Source organism: Magnolia sinica, chromosome 15 (genome assembly GCF_029962835.1).
Source record: "Magnolia sinica isolate HGM2019 chromosome 15, MsV1, whole genome shotgun sequence".
Classification (NCBI taxonomy): domain Eukaryota; kingdom Viridiplantae; phylum Streptophyta; class Magnoliopsida; order Magnoliales; family Magnoliaceae; genus Magnolia; species Magnolia sinica.
In genome coordinates, this window is record NC_080587.1 from 9,258,048 (window position 1) to 9,281,083 (window position 23,036).

The 23,036-nt window shown below is 42.5% G+C and overlaps 1 protein-coding gene across 2 annotated transcripts; it reads right to left on the reverse strand.

The window, feature by feature from the left end:
* Positions 1-1,252: 1,252 nt before the first annotated feature.
* Positions 1,253-20,649, reverse strand: LOC131226751 (SUN domain-containing protein 1). 2 transcript variants are annotated; one of them, XM_058222451.1, is made up of 4 exons: positions 20,493-20,623; positions 20,099-20,166; positions 18,433-19,662; positions 1,253-1,913 (listed from the first exon to the last, which is right to left on the reverse strand). In XM_058222451.1, exons 3-4 carry the CDS (start codon positions 19,510-19,512, stop codon positions 1,611-1,613), a joined length of 1,383 nt encoding a protein of 460 aa, XP_058078434.1. In that variant the 5' UTR covers positions 19,513-19,662; positions 20,099-20,166; positions 20,493-20,623; the 3' UTR covers positions 1,253-1,610. The 2 variants fall into 2 exon arrangements, with proteins under 2 accessions (XP_058078434.1, XP_058078433.1); XM_058222450.1 differs by lacking the exon at positions 20,099-20,166 and having other exon boundaries at positions 20,493-20,649.
* Between the last annotated feature and the right edge of the window lie 2,387 nt (positions 20,650-23,036).

The following is a 23,036-nucleotide window of genomic DNA, read 5'->3' on the forward strand; positions in this document are numbered from 1 at the left end:
CTCATTCCTGCTGGGATGAACTCAACGAAAAAATTACTAGCCTCATTAAAAACTTCTGTGGCCCCCACAATGTTCTAACAGTGGATGTTCAATCTCCACCGTTTACTGTGTTGCGGCCCACTTGATTTTTGGATCTGCCTCATTTTGCGGGACCATATCCTAACATGATTTGACAGAACAGATGGATGGGATTCCCAACGCGAAGTTGCACAACGACCTAGACCGGGGTGCGAGTGGAAAATTCGTAGATTGCCGGCCCATGAGTTACTCATGGGGAAGGAGATTTCTGCCAACCCATTTGCTGGGTTATCAACGGGCCCGGTTGAACTGGGTTGCTATCAATGCCTTTACTGGTGTGGTTTTCTTCTCGGGCCTGGTTATCAGTTTCTATGATCTTTGTTTATCCAAGCCATAGATTTGATGAGCACCGGATCCAAAGAACCTTAGATGCATTTCTTGGTTGAATGTGGGCCATTGTTTCTCTCCGAATCAAGCCTCGTTGTCAGGACCAGGCCCCCGTACTGGCCCTTTCTACCAACCAAGCAGCCTGCAATTCCTGCTAAAACACAAACAGTCATAAATGAGCGGATCCAGGCCGCGGCAGAAGACGACAACAAACCTTAGCTCCTGCCTGGCCCATTTACAACCAGAGCCTGAAATCAAGGAATGGGTAAGGACCCGTGTCCCCAGTAGACCGGTCTGACACTTTCGGACCGTACATCAGGTGGAGCCCATTGAGGGCAGTTTCCATCGGATTTCCCAAAGAAGACAAGATGGGCTAGGTTCAATTAATGAGATGGCCATTCAGACGGACATAATAATTCATATTGATGGCCGTATAAGATCCTACATCTCCGTCTCCGTACACTACAAACCACTGCATCCAGACCGTAGATCCGCTAGGCACTACCATGGGTGGGCCATACCCCAACACCAATCAATCATCACCCCAGCCGGGTGATCCATCCAGCAGCCAGGATTCGATGGGCGGCTATGATCAAATAACAAGTGGCTACCCAACAAAGAAATGGCATAGATAGATCCATCTCACACTAGGTCTATTCAATGCCTGCACCGAGGTTCCATCCACCATACCCCAAATAATAATAATATAATAAAATAATAATAATAATCAACTGAGTTAAGGTTAGGCCAGACACAGGCCCAAACCTGGCCCGACATGATCCGAGCCTGAAAATAGCCGAACCTCCGACAATCCAATGCAGGATACATCATGGTTAAAAGACTGAGGTGACTCAACATTGTAAGCATGCATTAAGGAAACAGTCCAGAAAAATGCGAGCAGCAGCGGGAGCAACAAAACCAGATACACCAATGCCAACAACAATTACAAAACCAGAAACACTAACAACAACAACAACAACAACAATGAAACAACGAAAACAGAACCACAAACAACACAAGCAACAACGGCCACTACAACTACCACTTGAGGATAATTAAAAGATTTACATGGGCAAAAACATGTTTAGTGTAAGGAAAAGAAAGGGAGAGGAATATTGGAATCCCAACCATATAGCTGAAAAATTGGAAAGCTACAACACAGAGACTCAGGTAGGCCATGGTGGCGGCAGGGTGTGTGTGCATGCTCATGACTGCAGTGCCAGAGTTGGGACACATTCAGGCTCGTAGCCATGCACCCTCAGGCGGTATATGCATGTGTGAGAGGGGCTCCCTTGATTGGATGCAAAGTCAAGCCTGACCATGTTGATGATGCCCACATCATCAGCCTTGATGTTGAAGGTCTGTGCGTTGCTCTTATCGAGATCGTAAGTGAACTCCACCAACATAAACTTCTCGTCTGATTGAGCCGAGGGGTCATCATCGGGCCCTTGAAACCATCCAGAGACCCGGCAGTCTTTCGGAGCACTAGACCTGTCGTAAGCAACATTCTGCATGTGCAAGCACACCCGTGAGCAACCACAACCATGCAGGAAAACAGCAGGACATAATCAAAGATAGCCATTTTACTGGAATTAATGCAATCCATGAAAATAAATGATAGAAAATACAACTGCAATAGAGTACAGCAGGCAACAATCCCGAATACATGTCAGATACCTGCCCACCCTCTTTAGGCAGTTGGGAGATAACGGTGGATCCCGGTCATTGCACGCAAGTGCCATGTGTATGGTGAACATGACCAATGCTTGCTTCATGGAAATCCATAAAACATGCGCACCATAGTAGGAACCTTCTTCAAATGAACTTAACAAGTTCCAAATATCTGAAGTGACCTTGTCCCAAGAATATCCTACGCCTTCTGTGGCCGATTGGCTGGCAATGAGGCATCCTGGCTTTGGGTGTAGCAAGATATGGAGTTTTTAAACATGATGCTCAATGAGAGCAGTTCAAAAGTCAGGATCCAGGATGACCTAACTTAATTCAGTTCCAATTGGAAAAAGGAGGAAAGAGAGAGAGAGAGAGAGAGAGAGAGAGAGAGAGAGAGAGAGAGAGATTACAAGATAAGAAATATATCAAAGCGGGATCGATTTTCAACATGAGAAACATATCACGCGGCCACATCTACTAAAAAGATCTGGCCAGTTTGGCATACAACATCTTATTACAGAGATGCAGGGATGAAAAGGAAGAAAAAGCTGTACAAGAAAGGGAAAAAATATCCAAAATGGCTAAAAGATTTGCCAATGATTCAATCCAAAAAAAAATAATCTAATTGCTGTTAGCCATGTTGTCAAAATTGTAATCACATCGTATATATTGCAATTATATACAATAAGAGTCAAACCGTATCAAATTGCAAATCGTAAGGCCCTGTTTGGTAGATGCTTGAATATGAGTTGATCTCATTTTAGTTAACATTAACTGTATTAGAGATCTTCATTTCTAATAATAACGAGTTCATGTTACCAGTAATTATGTATTAGAGATCAAGATCTCTTAAACATAATTGCTGTTAACTAAAACGAGATCCACTCATTTTTAGACATCTACCAAACTGGACCTAAGATTTTTTTTTTTTTTTTTTTCTAAATTTCTGAGAAAGGGGTGAAAAACTGAAAAATTATTAATAAATCGTGAAGAAAAAACTCATTAATAATCCATTTCCCATCAATATGCATCAAGTAATAGATATCATGATATTATTAATTAACAAGCTGTATACGGTAAATTTGTAAGCGCAAAAGTGTCATAAAAAAGTTCAAATCGCATGATTGACGCTATCCTTAACCCATCTTCAATAATCGAAATAGTGGCAAGATGGAAGAGAAAAGAAAAGAAAATACTATTTGTTTTTTCAAGAATTTTACCTTCAAGAACAAATAAATGAAAGATACGGAATCCCTCAATAATTTATGTTATCTTCTACCTCCTTAGCATAGAATCACATTCAAAAACCCAGAGATTGATTCCGCTGAATGAAGGAAATGCTATCTTAATATCTTTGTTTTGGGTTTTCGAATTTACAACCCCAGATCTCCTCTCTTACCTCAAAAGACAAGAATAATGGTTTTTTCTTTTTGTTAGCTTGTTAGTACACCCCACTGTCAGTTCACACTTCACTGTTAGCCACCCCCACTAGGGATCGATACCAAGACCTCAGTGTTGGACAAGAATAATGGTTTGTCTTTAATATGGAGTTCCTTTTATATGTTTTAAAAGCAAAAGGTTAAAAAAGCAACAAAAATTAATAAATTCTATTTTTTAAAGTTTTGGAGATGCCCAAACATATACAAATGAATCTTACGATTCTTACCATTCAATACGATCTATGTATGATTTTTATGGATTTTCAATTTGGGCATGTGATACATATTGTTTGCGAATCAATATGATTTAAATCGTAGGATTTTGATAACATTGTCTGTTAGAACAAATGCAATCAGACATCAAACATTAATCAAATGAGTCAGCAAAGTTTTCATCCTTGGGCACCATAGCCAATCGAAGGAGAACATGATTGATGCTAAGTTCTGAGAAGTAGTTTTCCAAGTAGGACACATCCTAAGCAGACATCTGCTTTTTTTTTATTTTTTTAAAGGGTAACTGGACTTTTATTAAAAGAAAGGCAAAAAAAAAAAAAACCGGAAACAAGGAGGATGGTGACTCATCACATTAATACAAAGAAGTTTTTTTTAAAAAAAAAATTTAGAGATAACAAAATTTTATTAGAAGGCTCACCAAAAGCAAGAAAAGAATACAAAGGAAAGAAAAATAAAAAAGAACAAGATATATTAGCAGCCAAAGCTGCATTTACAGCTGGCCACTCTAAAATCAAAGGAATTTATCTTCCTAATAACATCCTCCACACTCAGGTTCTCATTACAGAAGCACCACCCATTACAAGCTCCCCAAATATACCAAAAGACTGCCGTGATAATTAGCCTCCACTTAGCTTTCTCCGCTTTTCCAGTCCCACACCCGTGCCATGCCCACAGGAGACCATCTACAGATTTCAGCATCACCCATGCCATCTTAAGCGCCCCCAGGAACACTCAAACCTTGTGCACAAAGGGGCAAGTGCACAAATAGGTAGTCAATCGATTCTACATCCTCCATACACAGACAAATATTAGGAAGAACTACAGATCTTCTTTGTAAATTATCAAAAGTGAGGATCCCCTTGTGGCCCAAAAGCCACACAAAGACCCCGTGCCATGCCCAAAGGAGACCATCTACAGATTTCAGCTTCACCCATGCCGTCTTAAGCGCCCCCAAGAACACCCAAACATTGTGCACAAATGGGCAGTGCACAAATAGGTGGTCAATCGAGTCTACATCCTCCATGCACAGACAAATATTAGGAAGAACTAAGGATCTTCTTTGTAAATTATCAAAAGTGAGAATCCTTTCGGCAATCCATTGAGGGCCTGTTTGATCCGTGGGATTAAATGGTATGGAATTGTATTAGATGGGATCAACACCACTATAGCACAATGATTGCATGTCTGGAAATACCATGGTATTTTGTCCATCTAATCCCATGTTTGAGATAAAATTCTCGCTATGGGAAAAACATTGGATTAAGCAAAACCCCATTTGGTGGACCATGGAATTGTAATCAACAAACCAAATTCACAACGGATGTCGATCACTTGTACATGTATTATATAACTAGAATGTCAGTGTAAAAGGAATATATGGATGGATGGCATGGATAAAACACATGCATCAACGTGGGGCCAACATGTGTAGTGGATTTCAAAATCCACCAGAAATCCTGCATGGGACCAAATGCAATTCCATCCCACCTAATCCCTTGTACCAAACAGACCCTGACTAGAACAGAGAAAGAAGCAGATTAAACACAAGCCTGAATCCACCCCCTCCACTTTTCTCCACATCCCAAACGATATAGCATATAATTTAAGAATTCCCAATCAAACTAGCCCCCTCTCCTCTCCCCATGTTGGAATCTATACATTCATGAGCAATCAAAGCGCAGTCCACGATCTGTCTACCAATAACAAAAGCACCTTGATTCTCAAATATTACTTTCGATAGAACCTTCCTGAATCTAGATGCAAGAATTTTGGCCAACAATTTGTACGGGCCTCCAATAAGACTTATCGATCTAAAATATTTAAGGTGTTTCGCACCCTCCACCTAAGAGATGAGGGCTATACAAGTGGCCCCCAACTCCTTAGAAAAGCACCTTGAACTCAAATATTGGTGAAATCAATCAACAAAATTAACTTAATTTAAAAACACACACACACACACACACACACACACACACACATACACACACGAAACTTGCTATCATCATCACAAATATCAAAATCCCCAGAAAAGATCAGGCATCATTCTAGCCTAGGTTATCAAACATCATCCTATAAGAATAAAGGAAACTATAATCTAATGGATGTAGGGACATCCAAATAGCATAGGGTAAAGCCTATTTCAAATGAGAGGATTGAATACTACCTAGGGTGAAATTAGGGTTTAGGGAATTTAAGAAAAACTTGGAAAATTAGGGATTTATAGGTTTAGGTTTACGGTTAGGGTTTGAAAAAGGGAGAGTAGGGTTTTGATGTAAGAGTAATGGAAAGCCAAAGAGACGAGTGTGGCCGTACGGCCAACCCTATGGGTTCACACGTGTGGCCATACAGTCACACGAGTGGGCTAGGTTGTGAAGGTTTGGGTCTTTAGGGTTTGGTTCGTTGATAAGTGTAGAAGGATGAAGGATTGGAAGAATGAGTAAGGTTTGGGATGGAGAAAATTGAAGAACTTGAAGAATACCTCAATGGTTGATGAAGAGATGATAATAAGAGTGATAGATGGAGGCATCGCATCTTCATTGATGAAGATTAGCTTCGCACCAATTTTCCTTCCAAATCACATGGAAGTCACATTCAAATCACATGAAGATGAAAGAAGAAGCAATGAACTTTTCTTCTTCTTCTTCTTTTTTTCTCAAAAACCTAATGAGGAGAGGTCACACGCCCACTCTTCTTTTATAGCTTCAATAAATTTCAAAATTTACAAATTCAACCGTCTTATGAAATTTGACGAAAATGACCTTAATCTAAAGAAAAATCAACTAAATCACTCATAATGTGTCCAAACATAAAGTAATCGTAAACTAATCCTAAAAGATGATAGAATCTAAAAACTAATGAAGACGATCCATGATCAATGGCCCAATCATGTGATCCATACAATCCAATGGCTCAATCGTCACGTCTCTCGAATCTGATGGTCTAGATCACTCCCTAAAGCAGCCCATGTGCATCTTCCCAGTGTGGGGTCTTCCAGATGCTCGCACATTCACATGGGGTCTTCAACATGATAAAGGGTACTCGCCTAGCCAGAGGGAAATCGGTGTGGCCCGCCTCCTCCTCTGATACGTACGCATAGGTGTATGCGAAGTGATGTCCTCATCACGTTTCCTCTCCCAAAACTATAAAATATAATCCATAACATTCGGACTTAATCACCTTCTAAATTTTCTGGAAAAAAAAATAGCATAGGAAAACCACCTAGACCCAGGGTCTTCTCGCCACACATGGAATTTATGACTTCCAAAACCTCCTACTTTGAGATGGAGGCCTCCAAAGAAGATGCATCTTCAAAAGAGAAGCTAGAAAATTGAAGGTTCTCCAACCTTGGCATATTCCACCTGTCAACCAATAAAAGATCCTCATAAAACTTGACTATAGCCTCGCATATCTTGTTTTTATCCGAACATCGCGAACCATCAACAACTAAGGAAAATATCTTATTCACACCTTAGCGATGGCAATGCTATGAAAGAACTTTGTGTTCTTATCCCCTTCTTTCAACCAGACCACTCTGGACCTTTGCCACCATTTTATATCTCTTATTTTGCCCGGCTCGCCAAGGATAGAGATAGGACTGCCCTCCTATCTCTATCCTCAGCAGATATCGAACCCCTCTCCTCTAGCAAGTCAAGATCGTGAATCTCATCAACCATTGAATCATACTATGCTTCCCTTGCCCCTAGCACTTCTTTCTTCCATATGTTGATTTTATCTTTCAACAACTTGAGCTTTCTACTTAACTCAAAACCGGTATTATCTTGCCCATTCGACCATTTATATTTGGCCCCCTCTATCGGAAGGTCCACCAAATCATGAGGATCCACCCATTCAACAAAGCTTCTCATACTTCTAGTCACACGTCTCGCTTCCGATCTTTCATGAGAAAATCTGACAACATTAAAGTCACCCCCCCTTTAATGCGGGGGCATTTTCACACCGGGCTCGAGTGGGGTGGCCTGTGGGATGCGGGGGCACACTCGGGGTGGGCAGTCTGCAGAACCCATAGATTTGGGGCCTATGTGAGGCGGAACACATGGATTTGGGGCCCACAAGGAGGGTTCGGCCAAGGACCTAACCCATGGATTTGGGGCCTGGGCTATGAGATAAAAGGATTAATTCGTCATGTTTTATCAGTTCGAGCTTTTAGAGCAACTAGTTAATTCTCCTGCATCACCCTTTTTGTGTTTTGTGTTGTTAATACAAAGAAGATTCCCCCTGACTGCCCTAAAAAGCCTCTAAATGGCACCCTCACAAAGGCATTATCAGCTCTAGCCCATTGTACTACCAACCGCTTGGCCTTGTGAAATATTTGGTTAAGAGACAGACTTGTCATTGAAGGTCCAACAGTTATGTTCTAACCAAACTGACCATAAAATGGACAACAGCAGCACCAAGTGGCAAATTGTCCTTCTCTTCCTTCTCTAGTGAAGAGACACATGGAAAACAATTCCCCGAGCTGACAGGCATTGACCCAGTTTACTTCCAACAGGGCACGAAACTTTTCCCACTCTTCTAGAAAATGGACAATGTAAGAAAAGGCAGTCCACAGTTTCCTCATCCCAAAGACATAATGAGCAGCCATTGGGGATGATCATGTTCCTTTGCCTTTGGTTGTCTACTGTAAGAATCTTGTTTTTACTGACTAATCACCTGAAAGCAACCACCCTAAGATGTCCTAGATACTTCCATATATGCCAAATCGGATCAAGATTCTGATGCATTGAGGAGTTCTGCAAGACCAAAAAGAGTGATCTGACCATAAACTCTCCGGTGTTGCTTGATTTCAGATCCATCCATCCCTCTAGGGAGGCATTTCAAGGTTCTAGAGTAATTCAATCATGCTGGAATACTAGATGATCTCTGTCATGTACGTTCCTTCTAAAAGAGGATTCCCAAACTACTTGCTCCCCAACCCTAGAGATGCATTGGGCAATAGAGAATTTTTGTCACTCACCACCTGATATAACCAAGGGAAGACTGCATTTCTAACGTCCTTCCATGTTCTTAACCATCTCAAGGTCATAAAATCCAGGTTATTTGGAATAGTAGTTTTGGTTTCAAGGTTTTGTTGGGTCTGGCCCACGATCAGTGGCTGGCAAGGCACTTGGCCAACTGGAAGTAAGAAGGTTAGTAAAATTATCCTATTTGGAGCAGCATTCATGGCCAAACATAAGTGCCACCAACAAAATCAGAGCATCAGAGACAGCCAGATATGCTTCCAAGTAGTCATACTATAAGCATTTTAGTCATCACCATTGGGTGCCATCTTTATATTAGCAGCATGGACACAACTAATCATTTGTTCATACACTGATTTCTCAAGAGCAATCTGGCAGAAGGATGATGATGCATGGCAGCACCCTGAGATGCTTCAGTTCGTTTCTCCATGGTTTTAAGAGCATCTGATGCATGGCAGCACCCTGAGATGCTTCAGTTCTTTTCTCCATAGTTTTAACACTGCTCGCACCGATAGGATGATGATGCATGGCAGCACCCTGAGCATCTGATTCTATGCTAGGTGAGGGGATCTGGGGCTGCTGAGCAAGCTTCTTTGGATTTGGTTTTCTCTTCTTCTGTTGCTTTCAAGGTGTCCCGTATCGGTATCGGTTGGCGTAATGGTAACCTCCAAAACCGATACGGATATGAGGTCGTAACGGCGATACGGGGGCGTAACGGCCCGTAACGGCGTAAAATTTTTTTTTTTGCCAAAAAAATATGTATTAAATCCGGAATGTTCTAAGCATTCCAAATATGCATTCATTTATAAATTGGAACATGTTTATGGTGGTGTAACGGTCCACTCTTTGGTGAGAAGCTGTATCGGACTGTCTGATTAATTTTTGAACCAGGTAACCTGAATTTGACTACAAAATGTATATATTTAATTTTCTAAATATCTAATTTATATACTTAACAATTTAATATCTTTCTCCTAGTAGTTCTTTAAAAAAATGAAATTAAATTCAGGTAGATGGCGTTGCCAATTTCGGGCTGACTTGGAGGACCAATCTATGCCCCAAATTAGCCTCAAATTCATGCAATTTATTGTCATTATCCCACTTATGTATTAGTGGACATTTATTGGATAGTGAATCATGAAAAAAATCAAAAGGCCCTATTTTAAAAAATAAGAGTACACCAAATAACAATTAAAACTATTCAAATAATTTGATTTTGGCATTGTGAGTTAGCAATTGCAGTTTATAATTTAATTGGTAAATTTTAAATTAATATGTCTTTGGTACAATTTTTTAAGGCCCCAAATTAGGCGGGACTCGGATTGTGAAGTGTAGCACACATGTCAAAGTTTTTTGGGCCCCACGCATGATGAATGTGTTATATCTAAACCGTCCATTCATTTGACGAGATCGTCTTAAGGCTTGACACGAAAAATAATACAGATCTAATTATCAAGTGGACCACACTGCAAAAAGCAGTAGGGGATTGAATGTCTACCATTGAAAACTTTTTTGGGATCACAGAACTTTTAGATCAATATGAAATTTGTTTTTCCTCTTCATTCAGGTCTTTTTGACCTTATGAACAGATTGGATGGAAAATAAATGTTACGGTGGGCCTACGAATTGTTTAACGGTGAAATCATCATCTCCGCTACTATTTTTGGTGTGGTCCAGACGATCTTTGGATACGATTCATTTTTTAGGTAATGCTCTAAAATAATATTTAAAAATAGATGAACGGTATGGATATAATAAATACATCACTGTGGAGCCTATAAAACTTTGATCTCCTTTGAACCGTTCGTACAACTCGGAGCTCGAGGAGTGTCAGCGCTTGTCTCAGCGTGACATGTACCTACAGCAGCTTACGCCTGCAAAAAAAAAAAAAAAGGAGAGAGGGAACCGAAAAGAGAAAAGAGGGAAAGAAGAGAAGAAAAAAGAGGGAAAGAACAGAGAGAGAGAGAGAGAGAGAGGGAGAGAGAGAGAAGGAGGAGGAGGAGGAGGAGGAGGCCGCAGCTGCAGTAGGGCCGTAGCAGGCCGAGAAGAGGAAGAAGAAGAAGAAGAAGAAGAAGAAGAATAAGAAGAGAGAGAAGAAGAAGAGGAAAAGAAAGGAAAAAGGTTAGGGTTTTTTATTTATTTTTATTTTTTTTTTCCCAAGGCCCGTAACAGCCATTACGGGTCAGTAACAGCCGTTACGCCCCGTTTTGGGACACCCTGGTTGCTTTGCTTCAGCTCCTCTCGTAACGGCCGATACGTAACCGTTTTGGGACACCCTGGTTGCTTTGCTTCAGCTCCTCTCTCCATGAACTCAGCAATCTTCTCTGGGCATGCACTGAAATGATGAAAAAGTAATGGTCGATAATTTGACGATCAACGTTTAAGAATGGTGGCTCTCCAGATCTCTTACCTTTAATTTTCGGATTATGTGATTTTATTTTGTGAAACGGACAAGGTAATGGTGGATAATTTGACAATCGACGTTTAAGAATGGCATCGAAACAGGACCCTAAACGACGTTGGGGTGACTCCTCCACAAACGAATCTAGTCGGAGTAACGGAAGTAGTAATCCTCAAGGCGATGTTGTATCGCTGATTGGTCAGCCCGAAGGAGCTAATCCGGTTGTCGAGGAGCGGATAGGCAAGGGTGAGAAGGGCTGGCAAGTAGCTGGTCGTCGGAAAGCATCTCACAATGCCTCTTCATTAAGAAATCGTACCCCTTATCCCACTCTGTTTGTTAAAGGCTATCCTAAAGGGTGGTTCCCCCTCAATATTGAACGTATTTTTGGGCAAGCTGGTGTAGTAACGGATGTTGTGATGCCACGTGATCGTCATTCCGGGGAATACAGAGGCTTCGCTCTGGTGAGAATGTCATCCAAGGAGGAGCTAGCTCGTGCTGTAGGTATGCTCCATGGTGTCAAGTTTGCCGGCTATTTGATGCTTGTGCAACGTGCGAGGTATGGTCCTGCATTCGCCAATATCCAAAAGCCTTGACCCGCTCCCTCTAAGATATATCGTCCCAAGCCTTCCATCCCTCCACCACTCCTGCCTCCACCCTCAACCTCACCCCTTTCCTCTCCTACACTACCCTTGTTGAGCGAAGCTCCCACGTTTAAGGAAGCCCTCCTACAACATAACCCCAACTACCCCTCATCGAACAATCCTCCTCAGATCCCCCCTACCCGCCCTTCATCGCCCTCCGTCTACCCCCACCCCATATCCCAACCGGGCATTCCCGATCCTCCCTTTTCCAAAGTCGGCATCCCTGTTATTGTCGACCAGGAACATTTTCGCCGAGCATGTGATAATCTCAAAGATTCTGTGGTCATCCTCTGCAAGGAAGGTGCTTCCATCTCACAGATGTGAGATTGGATATCAGAGACTACGGGCTTCCGACCGGGTAACTATCAAGTTAAACCTTTGGGTTACAACGAGCTGTGGGTGAAAGTCTGTCTGGGCATCAACCAGGAAATGCCGTTGATGGCTGGTCACTTCCACTCTGGCGGTCCGATGGCCTGGGTCATGAGGTGGGAGAACTTTTCTATCTTCGAAATGGAGAATGTCTGGTTTCAGATCTGGGGCATCCCACTGGAGCTCTGGTTCGACGAATTTTTCATTTCGATGGCGGCTTTCCTCAAAAATTATCTCGAGCCAGATCCGAAGACGAAGCTAGGGGAGGAGATCTGTGTCATCCGAATCAGAGTTGGACGGAAGAAAGGTACGGAGCCACCTTCTTCACTGAAGGTAATGGTAGATGACCGAACCTTAGAATTTCCGCTCATTAAGGAGTCACTAGACGAACTGTTCCCTAGGTGGGGCGATCTGGGGCGTTCGAGGGAAGGTCCTCCGCCATCATCGGAGTTGCAATCCAGGCCGGCCTCCATTGATGAGCGAGCACAAGCGCAGTGCTCCCGCGGAACTCCTCCGCGCGATCCTGCCAGCAGTGCAATCGATGCCCATCAGCACATTGACAGCTCCGTGCCACGTGGTGCGCCTCCGGCTACGAAGCTGACTTCCCCTGCTGACGCGGTGCATCGAGCGGCACGCACGCAGACATCTAATGTTCCCCTTGTGACGCGTGGCGAGCAGGCTCGGGACTCGGGGCCACTCTGGACACGTGGTGCGCCTCCTGCTACGCAGCCGACTTCCCCTGCTGACGGGTTGCATCGAGCAGCACGTGCGCAGACAGCTTATGTTCCCCTCATGACGCGTGGCGAGCAGGCTCGGGACTCGGGGCCAAAAGACAGGGAGGGGTCTCTTTATCCGGGAGTCAATTCGGCGAACCCTTCTGCCTAGCAGTCTCTCAACTGTTCTTTGTCAGAAGCTTCTAATCCCCTTCATACGTCTCCCTCCTCAGCATGCTACTCTGGACGCGTGTCTCCTCATTCGGTCCGCAAGACGTCTCCCTTACGCTCTGCTAGATGTGTCGCATCTCCTAAGGTGGGACACGTGGCTATCCTTATGTGCGATCCCGCTAAGAGTTTGGGTCCACCTTCTGCGGAAATATCCTCATCCCTCCCCGCTCCCTCTCCTGTCCCTCCCTGTTCCGTCCTATCCACTCACCCAGACTCCCCCGTCCTCAACTGGAAAACCCCAAACCTCGCACTATTCTCCCCTTTTACCCTCCCCATTCTCGGATCTCGAAGACGAGTTGGGGGAGAGGGATTCGTCCACCTGCAGCCTCTCTGAGTGTGAGTCTCACTCGCCCTCCTTCAACTCGCCTCCCACCTCTTGCCCTAAATCCATCGACTCTATGGATCTTGGACCACTTACCATCTTCGATGAGAACTTATCCGGCGAAGTCTTAATGGCGAAACCACTTTAGATGATCGCCGACCCCCAGTTAGCGGCCTTGACCTCGACTCGGGCAAGAGAGGACTTGTTTACGAAGCTTCAGAATAAAAGATGGATTAAGAAGGCCATTGGGAAGGTTGGCAAGTCCCTAGGCCTGTCCTTTGGTGATCGGTTAGAAGACTATGTAGCATTATTCCAGTGTATTGAAAACAGTGGTAGACCGATTGAAAGGTGTAGATCGCCAGCTAAACAGCTATCAAGACAGCCCAGCAACCGTGAGCTCCAGCATCTTGAAGCGAGTCCGGGGTACATTACAGCGTCTAAAGAGTCCTCTAGAAGGCAGGGTATCCGGGGAAGCATGATTATCCAATGAAGATAATCTCTTGGAATATTAGGGGGGTCAGCTCCAAGCACAAGAGGAGTCTGATCAAAGCAACGATTTCAAAAAGAAACTCGGACATTGTGTGCTTTCAAGAGACCAAGGTCACCTCCTTCAAGAATAGTCTGCTCACGTCCTTATGGGGTGTGGCGGATGCGAAGTGGTTTGCCTTGGATGCAGATGGATCTTTGGGAGGGATTCTGATCGCTTGGAAAGCCTCTTCCTGGGACCTCCTTGACTCTTCTCGGGGAACTTACTCGGTGTCTGTTAAACTCAAAGATAAGTGCTCTTATTTCCATTGCCTTATTTCTATGGTCTATGGCCCCAATTCTGACTCTAACAGGCCGTCTTTTTGGGGAAGAGTTAACCCGGGCTAGACTATCCTTTGCAGGGCCTTATTGTGTGGTAGGCGATTTCAACGCCACATGCTCCGTGGACGATCATTCTAGAAGAAGACGTCCGCCCCCCGCTATGTCGCAGTTCTCAGACTGGATCCAGCTTCACCAGCTCATTGACCTTCCCTTATCAAGAGCTAAGTACACCTGGACCAATGGCCGTGCTAATCCAGTCCTATCCCGCTTGGACAGATTTCTTATTTCCCCGGATTGGCTCGACGTTTTCCCAAATATTCAGCAAATCGCGCTGCCAAAAACAACCTTTGACCATTGTCCGATTTTCCTTTCGGTGGAAGAGGAGAAATGGGACCCGAAACCATTCAAGTTCAACTCCTCCTGGCTCCAGTCAGAGTCTTTACGGCAGAACATTAAAGATTGGTGGGCCGAATTCAGGGTAGAGGGGTTCGTTGGCCATAAGCTTATGTGCAAACTTCGATATCTCAAATCCAAGTTGAAGAAGTGGCATCAACAGGAGGTGAAGAAGAAAGATGCAGAGGTGGTGGCTCTTCAAGAGGAACTCCAGCGCATCGATGCTGAGGCCGAATCCACTCCTTTGTCGCCTGATTCTCTTTCTAGGAGAGTTGTCATTATTCAGCTACTTTCGAATAGAGCCCTGGAAGATGAAGCCTCGTGGAGGATTAAGTCCAGAGCCAAATGGATTGCTGAGGGCGATAAGAACACTAAGTTCTTCCACAACTTGGCTAATATGCATGCTCGCTCGAAGGCCATTCTCAGCATCTTTGACAAAGGAAGCAGAGTTGATGATAGAAACGGAATTGAAGACCTCGCAATAGCCCATTTCAAGGATCTTCTGACGGCCGAGAAGTGGGTCAGACCGCGTCTGGACTACGCCCCTCTCCCCTCTCTAAATGCCACTGTTGCTGACTTGTTGGAAGTCCAATTCTCTGAGGAGTTGAAAGCTGCGGTTGATGCTTTGGGAGGGGATAAATCGCCAAGCCCTGATGGTTTCCTGCTCAGTTTTTTTTAGACTTTCTGAGACTCGGTCCGTCTGGACCTTCTCCTCTTCGTCCAAGAATTTCATGATCGTGATAAGCTGTCTAAAGGGCTTGGAGCGTCATTCATCTCGCTTATCCCCAAGGTGGCTGGAGCCAATTCCTTTTCAGATTTCCGGCCTATCAGTCTCATTGGGAGTCCATACAAGATTCTTGCTAAAATTCTTTCCACAAGGCTCTCCAAAGTTATTGGGCAGTTGATCTCCCCCAACCAGAATGCCTTCATTAAAGGAAGACAGATTACTGATGGAGCGTTGATTGCCAACGAAGTCCTCCACTTGTGTCATAGGTCTAAATCAATGGGGATTTTCTGCAAATTGGACGTGGCCAAGGCTTATGATCATGTTGACTGGAGTTTTCTGCAATATATGATGCTCAGGATGGGTTTCGGGGAGAAGTGGAGACAGTGGATCGCTGCTTGTATTGGATCCTCACACTTCTCAGTTCTCCTCAATGGATCCCCCAAAGGATTCTTCAAGAGCTCCAGAGGCCTGCGCCAGGGTGACCCCCTTTCTCCCCTCCTATTTCTGATAATCGCAAAGGCGCTCTCGGTCTTACTTTCTCGGGGTCAGGAACTCTTCTACGTGGAATTGCAGTCCCTGGCCTGCCCGATCCCCTAACGCACATCCAGTTTGCGGACGACACACTTATCTTCTCGAAAGCCTCTGTGGAGCGCATCGACAATCTCCTCATTACCCTGCGTTGCTTTGGTCTGCACATCAACATCTCCAAATCAAGATTGCTTGGTATCAATGTCCCAGCCCCTTCGCTTCAGACCTACGCTGACTCTCTCAGATGTCAGCTCGGATCCTTCCCCACCCTTTTTGTTGGTCTTCCTCTATCGGCAGGACGTCCACCTCTCTCTATGTGGGACAAGATCATTACCAAATTCCACAAGTTCCTCGCTTCCTGGAAATGTCGTTACTTGTTCCTCGGTGGTCGTTTAACGCTCATAAAAGCTGCTCTATCCAGCCTCCCTCTCTATTTTATGTCGCTATTCAGGTGCCCCGGGAGCGTGATCAGCGTCATTGACAAAATCAGAAGAGAATTCCTTTGGTTTGGTTCTGATAACCAAAAAAAATTCCACCTTCTTGACTAGAATGAAGTTTGCCAAAATTTTAGGGAAAGAGGAGCAAATGTGAAGAACTTGAAAGCCATGAACCACGCCTTGTTAGGGAAATGGACGTGGAGACTAGCCACTGAGAAGGACGCGTTGTGGGCTAGAATCATCAAAGGAAAGTATGTGTCTTCTATTGGGGATTGGTGGCCTAAATCCTCTTCCTATTATAAGGCATCCCAGATTTGGAAAGGGATCCTCAATTCTAAAGATCCGGTTATTCAAAACAGTGCTTTCGAGTTGGGAAATGGCACGTCAATCCGTTTTTGGGAAGACCCGTGGATTGGTAATAGGCCTCTCATGTTCCAGTTCCCTCTCATTTATCGCTTTTCCCCTAAGAAAGAGATTTTCATCAGTGAGTGCTATTCCGCTTCTTCGGCCCAAATCGTCTGAGATATCAGAACTTGTTGAAATCTCTTGGACAACGAAACTGAGGAGTTTCAAGCCCTCATGGCGTGCATCCTTCGATCTGCCCCCAACAGCAATCACCCTGATGGTCTCGTCTGGCAGCTTGACAAGTCAGGCCTCTTCTCCATTAAATCCCTTTACTGTGTTATGCGTTGTAGACAACAACACCCGCAACAGGCCTCGCCTTTTATCTGGAAGTTCCCGGCTCCTCCTCAGTTTATTTGCTTCGCCTGGTTAGCAGGGCAGAACAGAATTTTGACGATCGATAATCTCATCAAGCGTGGGATGCACCTGGTGAACATTTGCTTGTGTTGTATGAGCGACGCGGCTAATCACCTGCTGATCGATTGTTCATTCACGACAAAAATTATGGCCAATTTCTGTCAAATTTTTTCAGTTCCCTGGTGCAATCCTGAGTCGACTTCTAGTTTACCGCAGGATTGGAATGGTCTCAACTTGGGAAGGACTAAGTCTGCCATCTGGCTGTTATTGCAATCTGGTGGGCCATTTGGGAGGAAAGGAATGACCGATGCTTTAATAATGTTTCTTCGTCTGTTTTAGTGGTTGGGTCCAGGTCTAAAAGACTTGTTATTGAATGGGCTTCTATTGTAAACGATCTTAAGTCGGTCGATTTTAGCTTTCTAGGCTTTTAGGGGGCCTGTCTGCTATCTCAACAGTTGGGTCCTCTTCTCCCTTTGTCTTGCTTTTTCTTTTGTAGCTCTTTCCTCGTTTCAATGAAAAAAAAGAGAGAGCAATCTGGCAGAAGAAGTTCAGACTATTTGGTGTGTCGCCGGGGTGATGCGGAGATAGATGAAAGAATTCCTTGTGGCCTAGCACAAGATGCAGATGGGAAGTACGAACACCCTATGGTTATCCATCTTAGCTATCATTTGTTTGATCAGGAGGGAGCACAACTCTAGATTTTTCTGTAATATGTCCGACTAAAGAGAAGCGATAATCCAGAAGACTAGAGGAGAGGATTCTCAGCTAAGCACCGCGGTTGGGAATATGTAATGGAGATTAGAGTTTTGTATGGCGGGATGGGGCCTTTGATTTAGATGATTCCCATCATCTTTTTGTGCAGACATGGAGTGTGTGCATATGTTTGATAAGGGATTTGATCTTTGAGTTATCCGGGAAGTTGTCCAGCCATGTAGATCAAACTAAATGCTAATGAAAGGTTGCATAAGTAACAGACTTGTTCCCTAGTATAGTATGTTCATGGATGTAATAAGGCAGCAAGCACAGATCAAAGGGCACCATTTGGCATGTCACCAGGTGATCAATTGATGAACTACAGAAGAGCTTCAAGGTCCAAACAACACAGAAATGCTATTCCTATATGTGATATTTAACCCTATTCCAACAAACGTTCAGACACATACAGGGTGTTAGGGACATTTAGAGACACAACAGAGAAATAAAAGTTCATGAAAATCAACAGGTCCCCCATAGAACACCCATTCAATTTGAACGACATGGTTGACTGCCAAGAAGACCATTTCAGCCAGTCTCTTGATCATTTGATTCGAACCAATAATTGCAAAGTAATAAATCAAATTTGAGTTTAAAGAAAAAAAAATTAAAAAAATAAACATTACCTTGGCAACATGTTCTAAGGTAACAGCCTCAGGAACGATAGCAGCCCTCAGCCTGATCTCAACAAAACCATTACTCCCTTTCAGTGGAAAGCAGTGACCAGGTTCTCCAAAACTCGGCTCTAACATCTTTTGGGCAAGAAAGTGTACTCCATTTCGGCTTCTAGCAGAAACAGAGGGCAGCCAACTGCTACCCTTATCGAAATAAAATGGTTCTGAATGCCTGATAACCTTGGCACCACTAGAAGCCACTGCATAATCTACCCTTCCTAGACCATCTGCAGCGTGCTTCTCAATCTCCTTCTCAACAATCTCCCTAGCAACAGCCCTAATTTCGTCCAAACTCAAATCCTTATCACCTTCCCCTACACCTTTACTCTTCAACTCGTTCAAAAAATTCTCAAACTCTTCCTTTGAGAGGTAACCCTTATCCCTCAATTCAGCCAAAGACTTGTCCAAATTGTCTGTTCTATCCCCTAATTTCTTCAACTGATCCTGGATCAAAATGTCTTTCTCTTCAACTTTCTTTGTCAATTCCTTTCTCAAACTCCCAACCTCATTCCCAATCTTCTTATCCACGATATCAACCTGAACCTGCATCATTTTTGCGGTACTCTTTACCAAGGCCTCAATATCTGAAATTCGCCCTTCAAAATCACCAATTGGAGCCCCAATACTATCTTCTGGCTTCCAGGTTGATTTCCAAATCATATGACCAAGACCAAAAAGCACAATAAGAAGCAACAGATTCTTAGTGAGAACGCTGAGAACAGTTTTCCACCTGGGTTTTTCAGGCTTTGTCACAGCCTTCCGGCGCCTAGGTGAGACAGTGGAATTGACCAACTCTTTCCTTACGTGAGATAATTCTTTTGGTTTCTGGACAACAGTTTCTCCCCTCAATGAATGGCTCAAATCCTTGCTGCCAGAAATCCCTCCTTCGGAGACCATTTCGATATTTGATCTCTTCTCTGCTATGGCAACCGTTCTCCTCCTCACATTTGGATTCGAATTTGTATCCAATGCCAATGAAGGGCCATTGGTGACCACGGGATTCGCAGTGATCGCAACGGTTGAAGCAGACATGATTCTGTCCTACTCTTGCCCTAACTTCCTAACAAGAAATTTTCTTGCAATTTATCCTCTAAATCAAAACTTGAAACCTTAAACAAAGGGGGAAAAAAATTATTAGACCCTAGTTTCCAACTCAAGATTCTTGACAGAGAGCCGTGAAACCTGTAAAAAGAAAATCAAAACCCAAATGAGAAAGAAGAAAATAGAAAGAAAATCAAGATTGCAATGAAAAACGGTTCTATATTCAGAAACAAGAAGTAATTGCAAGAACAGTATGATATGTGTGTGTGTGTAAAGGAAAATAAAGTACCACAATGGAAACCCCAGAAACTAAGAAACAAATCAATCTTTCATAATTATGGCGAGAAGAAGAAAAAAAAAAAAAGGCCATAGAAAATTCAAAACACAGATTGAGATTTCAAACCCTGATTCGGGATTTTATTTTTATTTTTTTTAAAATCAAGAACAATTTGAGATTTCAAACCCTACTTGCTGCGGCCAAAAAACAGAAAACCAATAAATCAAAAACCAAATTTTTTATTTTAAAAATAAAAAAATAAAAAAATAAAAAGGCAACAACCGAAAACTAAATACAAACCCTAGAAAATTAAATAACAGTTGTTAGATCCCAACCCCTCATCTTCTAGCAGCAAGCAAACAGAAATCCTAAAAACACAACCAAACAAAAGAAAACAAGCAGAATCAAAACAAGATTAACAAAGATCCAACACAAAATTCAAAACTCCAACGACATATCGAGATCTCAAACCCTAATTTTCAACAAAAAGAAAACAGACCCTAGAATAGAAAATCAAAACGGGCAGAAATCGTTCAAAAACGTGAAGAATCGCATGAAATTCAAGCAGGGGGAAAAGGGGGTTTTGAAACCCTAACTTCCAGAGAGAAATTACAAACCTCAGAATATCAAGAAATGAGATCTTCCAATCGAAGGAGAGAGAGAGAGAGAGAGAGAGAGAGAGAGAGAGATGTACCGTAAGCGCGGTATTTAAAGAGATCAGACAGCGTACGCATACGGTCCGTATATACTAGTGCAAATACGCATTTTCTGCAGAGAGTATACAAAGGAAGATGAGCGCGAACGTGAGGAGATACGGAAGTTTTGGAACGATGAGGGTAGAATGGGAAGAAACGAAGGAAAAGAAACAGAAAAGATTTAATACTACGGCGGCTGACGATTAAACATACACATGCTCTTAAAGATTTCACACGTACGTAAAATTAACTCAATCTAAACCGTTAATATTGTGGACCCATATTTAGATGGATGATAAAGCTTAAAAAAATAGAGTTAAATAATTCCTTAAATATCTTAATATTGTAATATATATATTTACAGATAATGTTAGTTAATCGGAAGTTAGGATCCTTTAATCAAAACTAATATTGAGATTAAGACCCTCTCTACAGTGGGTTCCACAATTCTGACGGTTCTCTTTTGGTTATATGTGGGACACGTTTGAAATCTCTAACTGAATCCATAAAAGATGATTTTGCTGTATCAAAGATTCAAATAATTCCGCAAAATGTAACCCCGAATCTCCGATATTTGGGAGGAGAGACGTTCATGTACAACATTGTGTATGAACATTCCTATACAGCGCTTTGTTTTCTCATCATCTCATCACTATTTAGAAAATCCGAACCGTAGAAAATGGGAAATGCATGATGAAGTTTATTTTTATATATAACATACGTCGAATAATCTATAAATATTCAGCATTTAAATCCTTGGAAATTCAATGGACATAAGAAGTCTAATGACAGGGCCCAATTGAATAATGCTTTCGTACTATTTAGCTTTTTATGATCTAAATGTTGTATCATAATTTTTAGTGACGGTTATGATGTGACATCAAAGCACAGATCAGGCAGGAATGAAGACGTTGTATCTGAAGGCTCCCATTCAATGTCGTACCATGTATGTGAACATTTCTCATATATTTTGATATACACATGCACTATTTAATGAACATGTCGTATATATTCGCATAAATCTAAACCGTCCAAATAATGCAATGAACTTTAGATGGGGCAGATACCTAAAATTCGGATTGATTATATTACTTTGTATCTATTTTATTTTATTTTTTTAAAACACACACACCCTCACACACTCACGCCGTAGTGGCTTTCACCACCTATGGATGCTCGAACCCTTGATCGGGTGTTGGAACTCCAGAGAGTCTACCACCGGCGTGAGGATCCATATTACTTTGTATCTGATTTCAGTGCATAGTTTCAATAGATCATGTTCGTAATTTGGAAATGGGTTAACGGGTTTGAACGGTTTGATATGGATATACATGGACAATGGCCAATTGCATGCGTATGTGGATTAGGTGTTACCCTGGTAACACCCTTACCGTGGGGCCCACCTTGATGATTTGTTGTATATACATGTCATTCATCTCTTTTGCCAGCACATTTTAACATGTGCTTCAAAAAAAATAAGGTTGATTACAAACCGAAAATAGTGGTGATGGAACGCCCACTATTCAAGACTCCCTTATTTTCCATCCAACCGGTTGGTAAGGCCAGCCAGATTCAGGTGGACTGAAAATACAAAGATTGGCTTGATTGAAAACCTTTGTACCTAAAAAAAAGTTGTTTTCTATGGTCATTTACTTGAAAATTTAAATATGTGTAATTTTTGGCATCATATTCTAAAATGAGCTAGAAAAATGGATGGACATATTATATATATAACACATTCATCAAAGTGGGCCCCGCACGATAAGGGTAAGACTAGTTCGGTAGGAGATGATCAAAAATTATTTTTCTTAGGAGAATGATAGTTGAGGTGAGTTCGATCATCAGTTCTGTAGATGATAGTCAACCATTTGTGCGACTTGTGCTCATCTATGATGTATGTGTTTTATATGTGTTAAATTAAAATTCGGTCATGTTGTGCATGTGTGTAGTTTTGTAGTCATGTTGGAGCTGATCGTAGTTTAATTCATATTGAATGAATGTGAATCTTAGCACTATGATCGAATGGCGGAATTAGAGAGTAGTAGGCTAATCGTCTATTCTATCAATTGTCAAAGTGCACTTACTAAACCATTTGTGAATGAAGGAAATTTTCCTCCAATAAATTCTTTATGCCTTGAAAATCAAGGACATTCGAAAGTATTATTGTCTTAAAAATCAAAGACATTCGAAAGTATTGTAAGTGTTATTCGAACAGAAATTAACAACGAAGCTTGAGATCATAAATAATTGAACTTATCAAGATCAAGGATAACTATCCTAGGGTGCTTAACCAATAACGCGAAGATGAACAAACGATAGGTAATGCCGGTCTTATAAACTATTGTTAATATAACATATGAGTGTAGTGCGGACAATTCCTAAGGCTAAGTTTCTCTATTAGATATCACACACAAGTGCATATGGAAAGGAATTTACAACCACTAGATATCACTAAGTCAATCTTGCATAAAGTAATTACGGACAAAACTAATCTTAGCATTAGGGGCCTTGCACAAAACCTTAGGATCTAGCCTCCCGAAACA

Excerpts from the sequence above, each read along its gene's own strand:
- LOC131226751 (XM_058222450.1), bottom strand. The coding sequence starts at position 19,512 with ATGTCTGCTTCAACCGTTGCGATCACTGCGAATCCCGTGGTCACCAAT. Across the intron at positions 1,914-18,432 it reads CCTTAGAACATGTTGCCAAG|AATGTTGCTTACGACAGGTC; the intron begins GTAATGTTTATT and ends TTGCACATGCAG.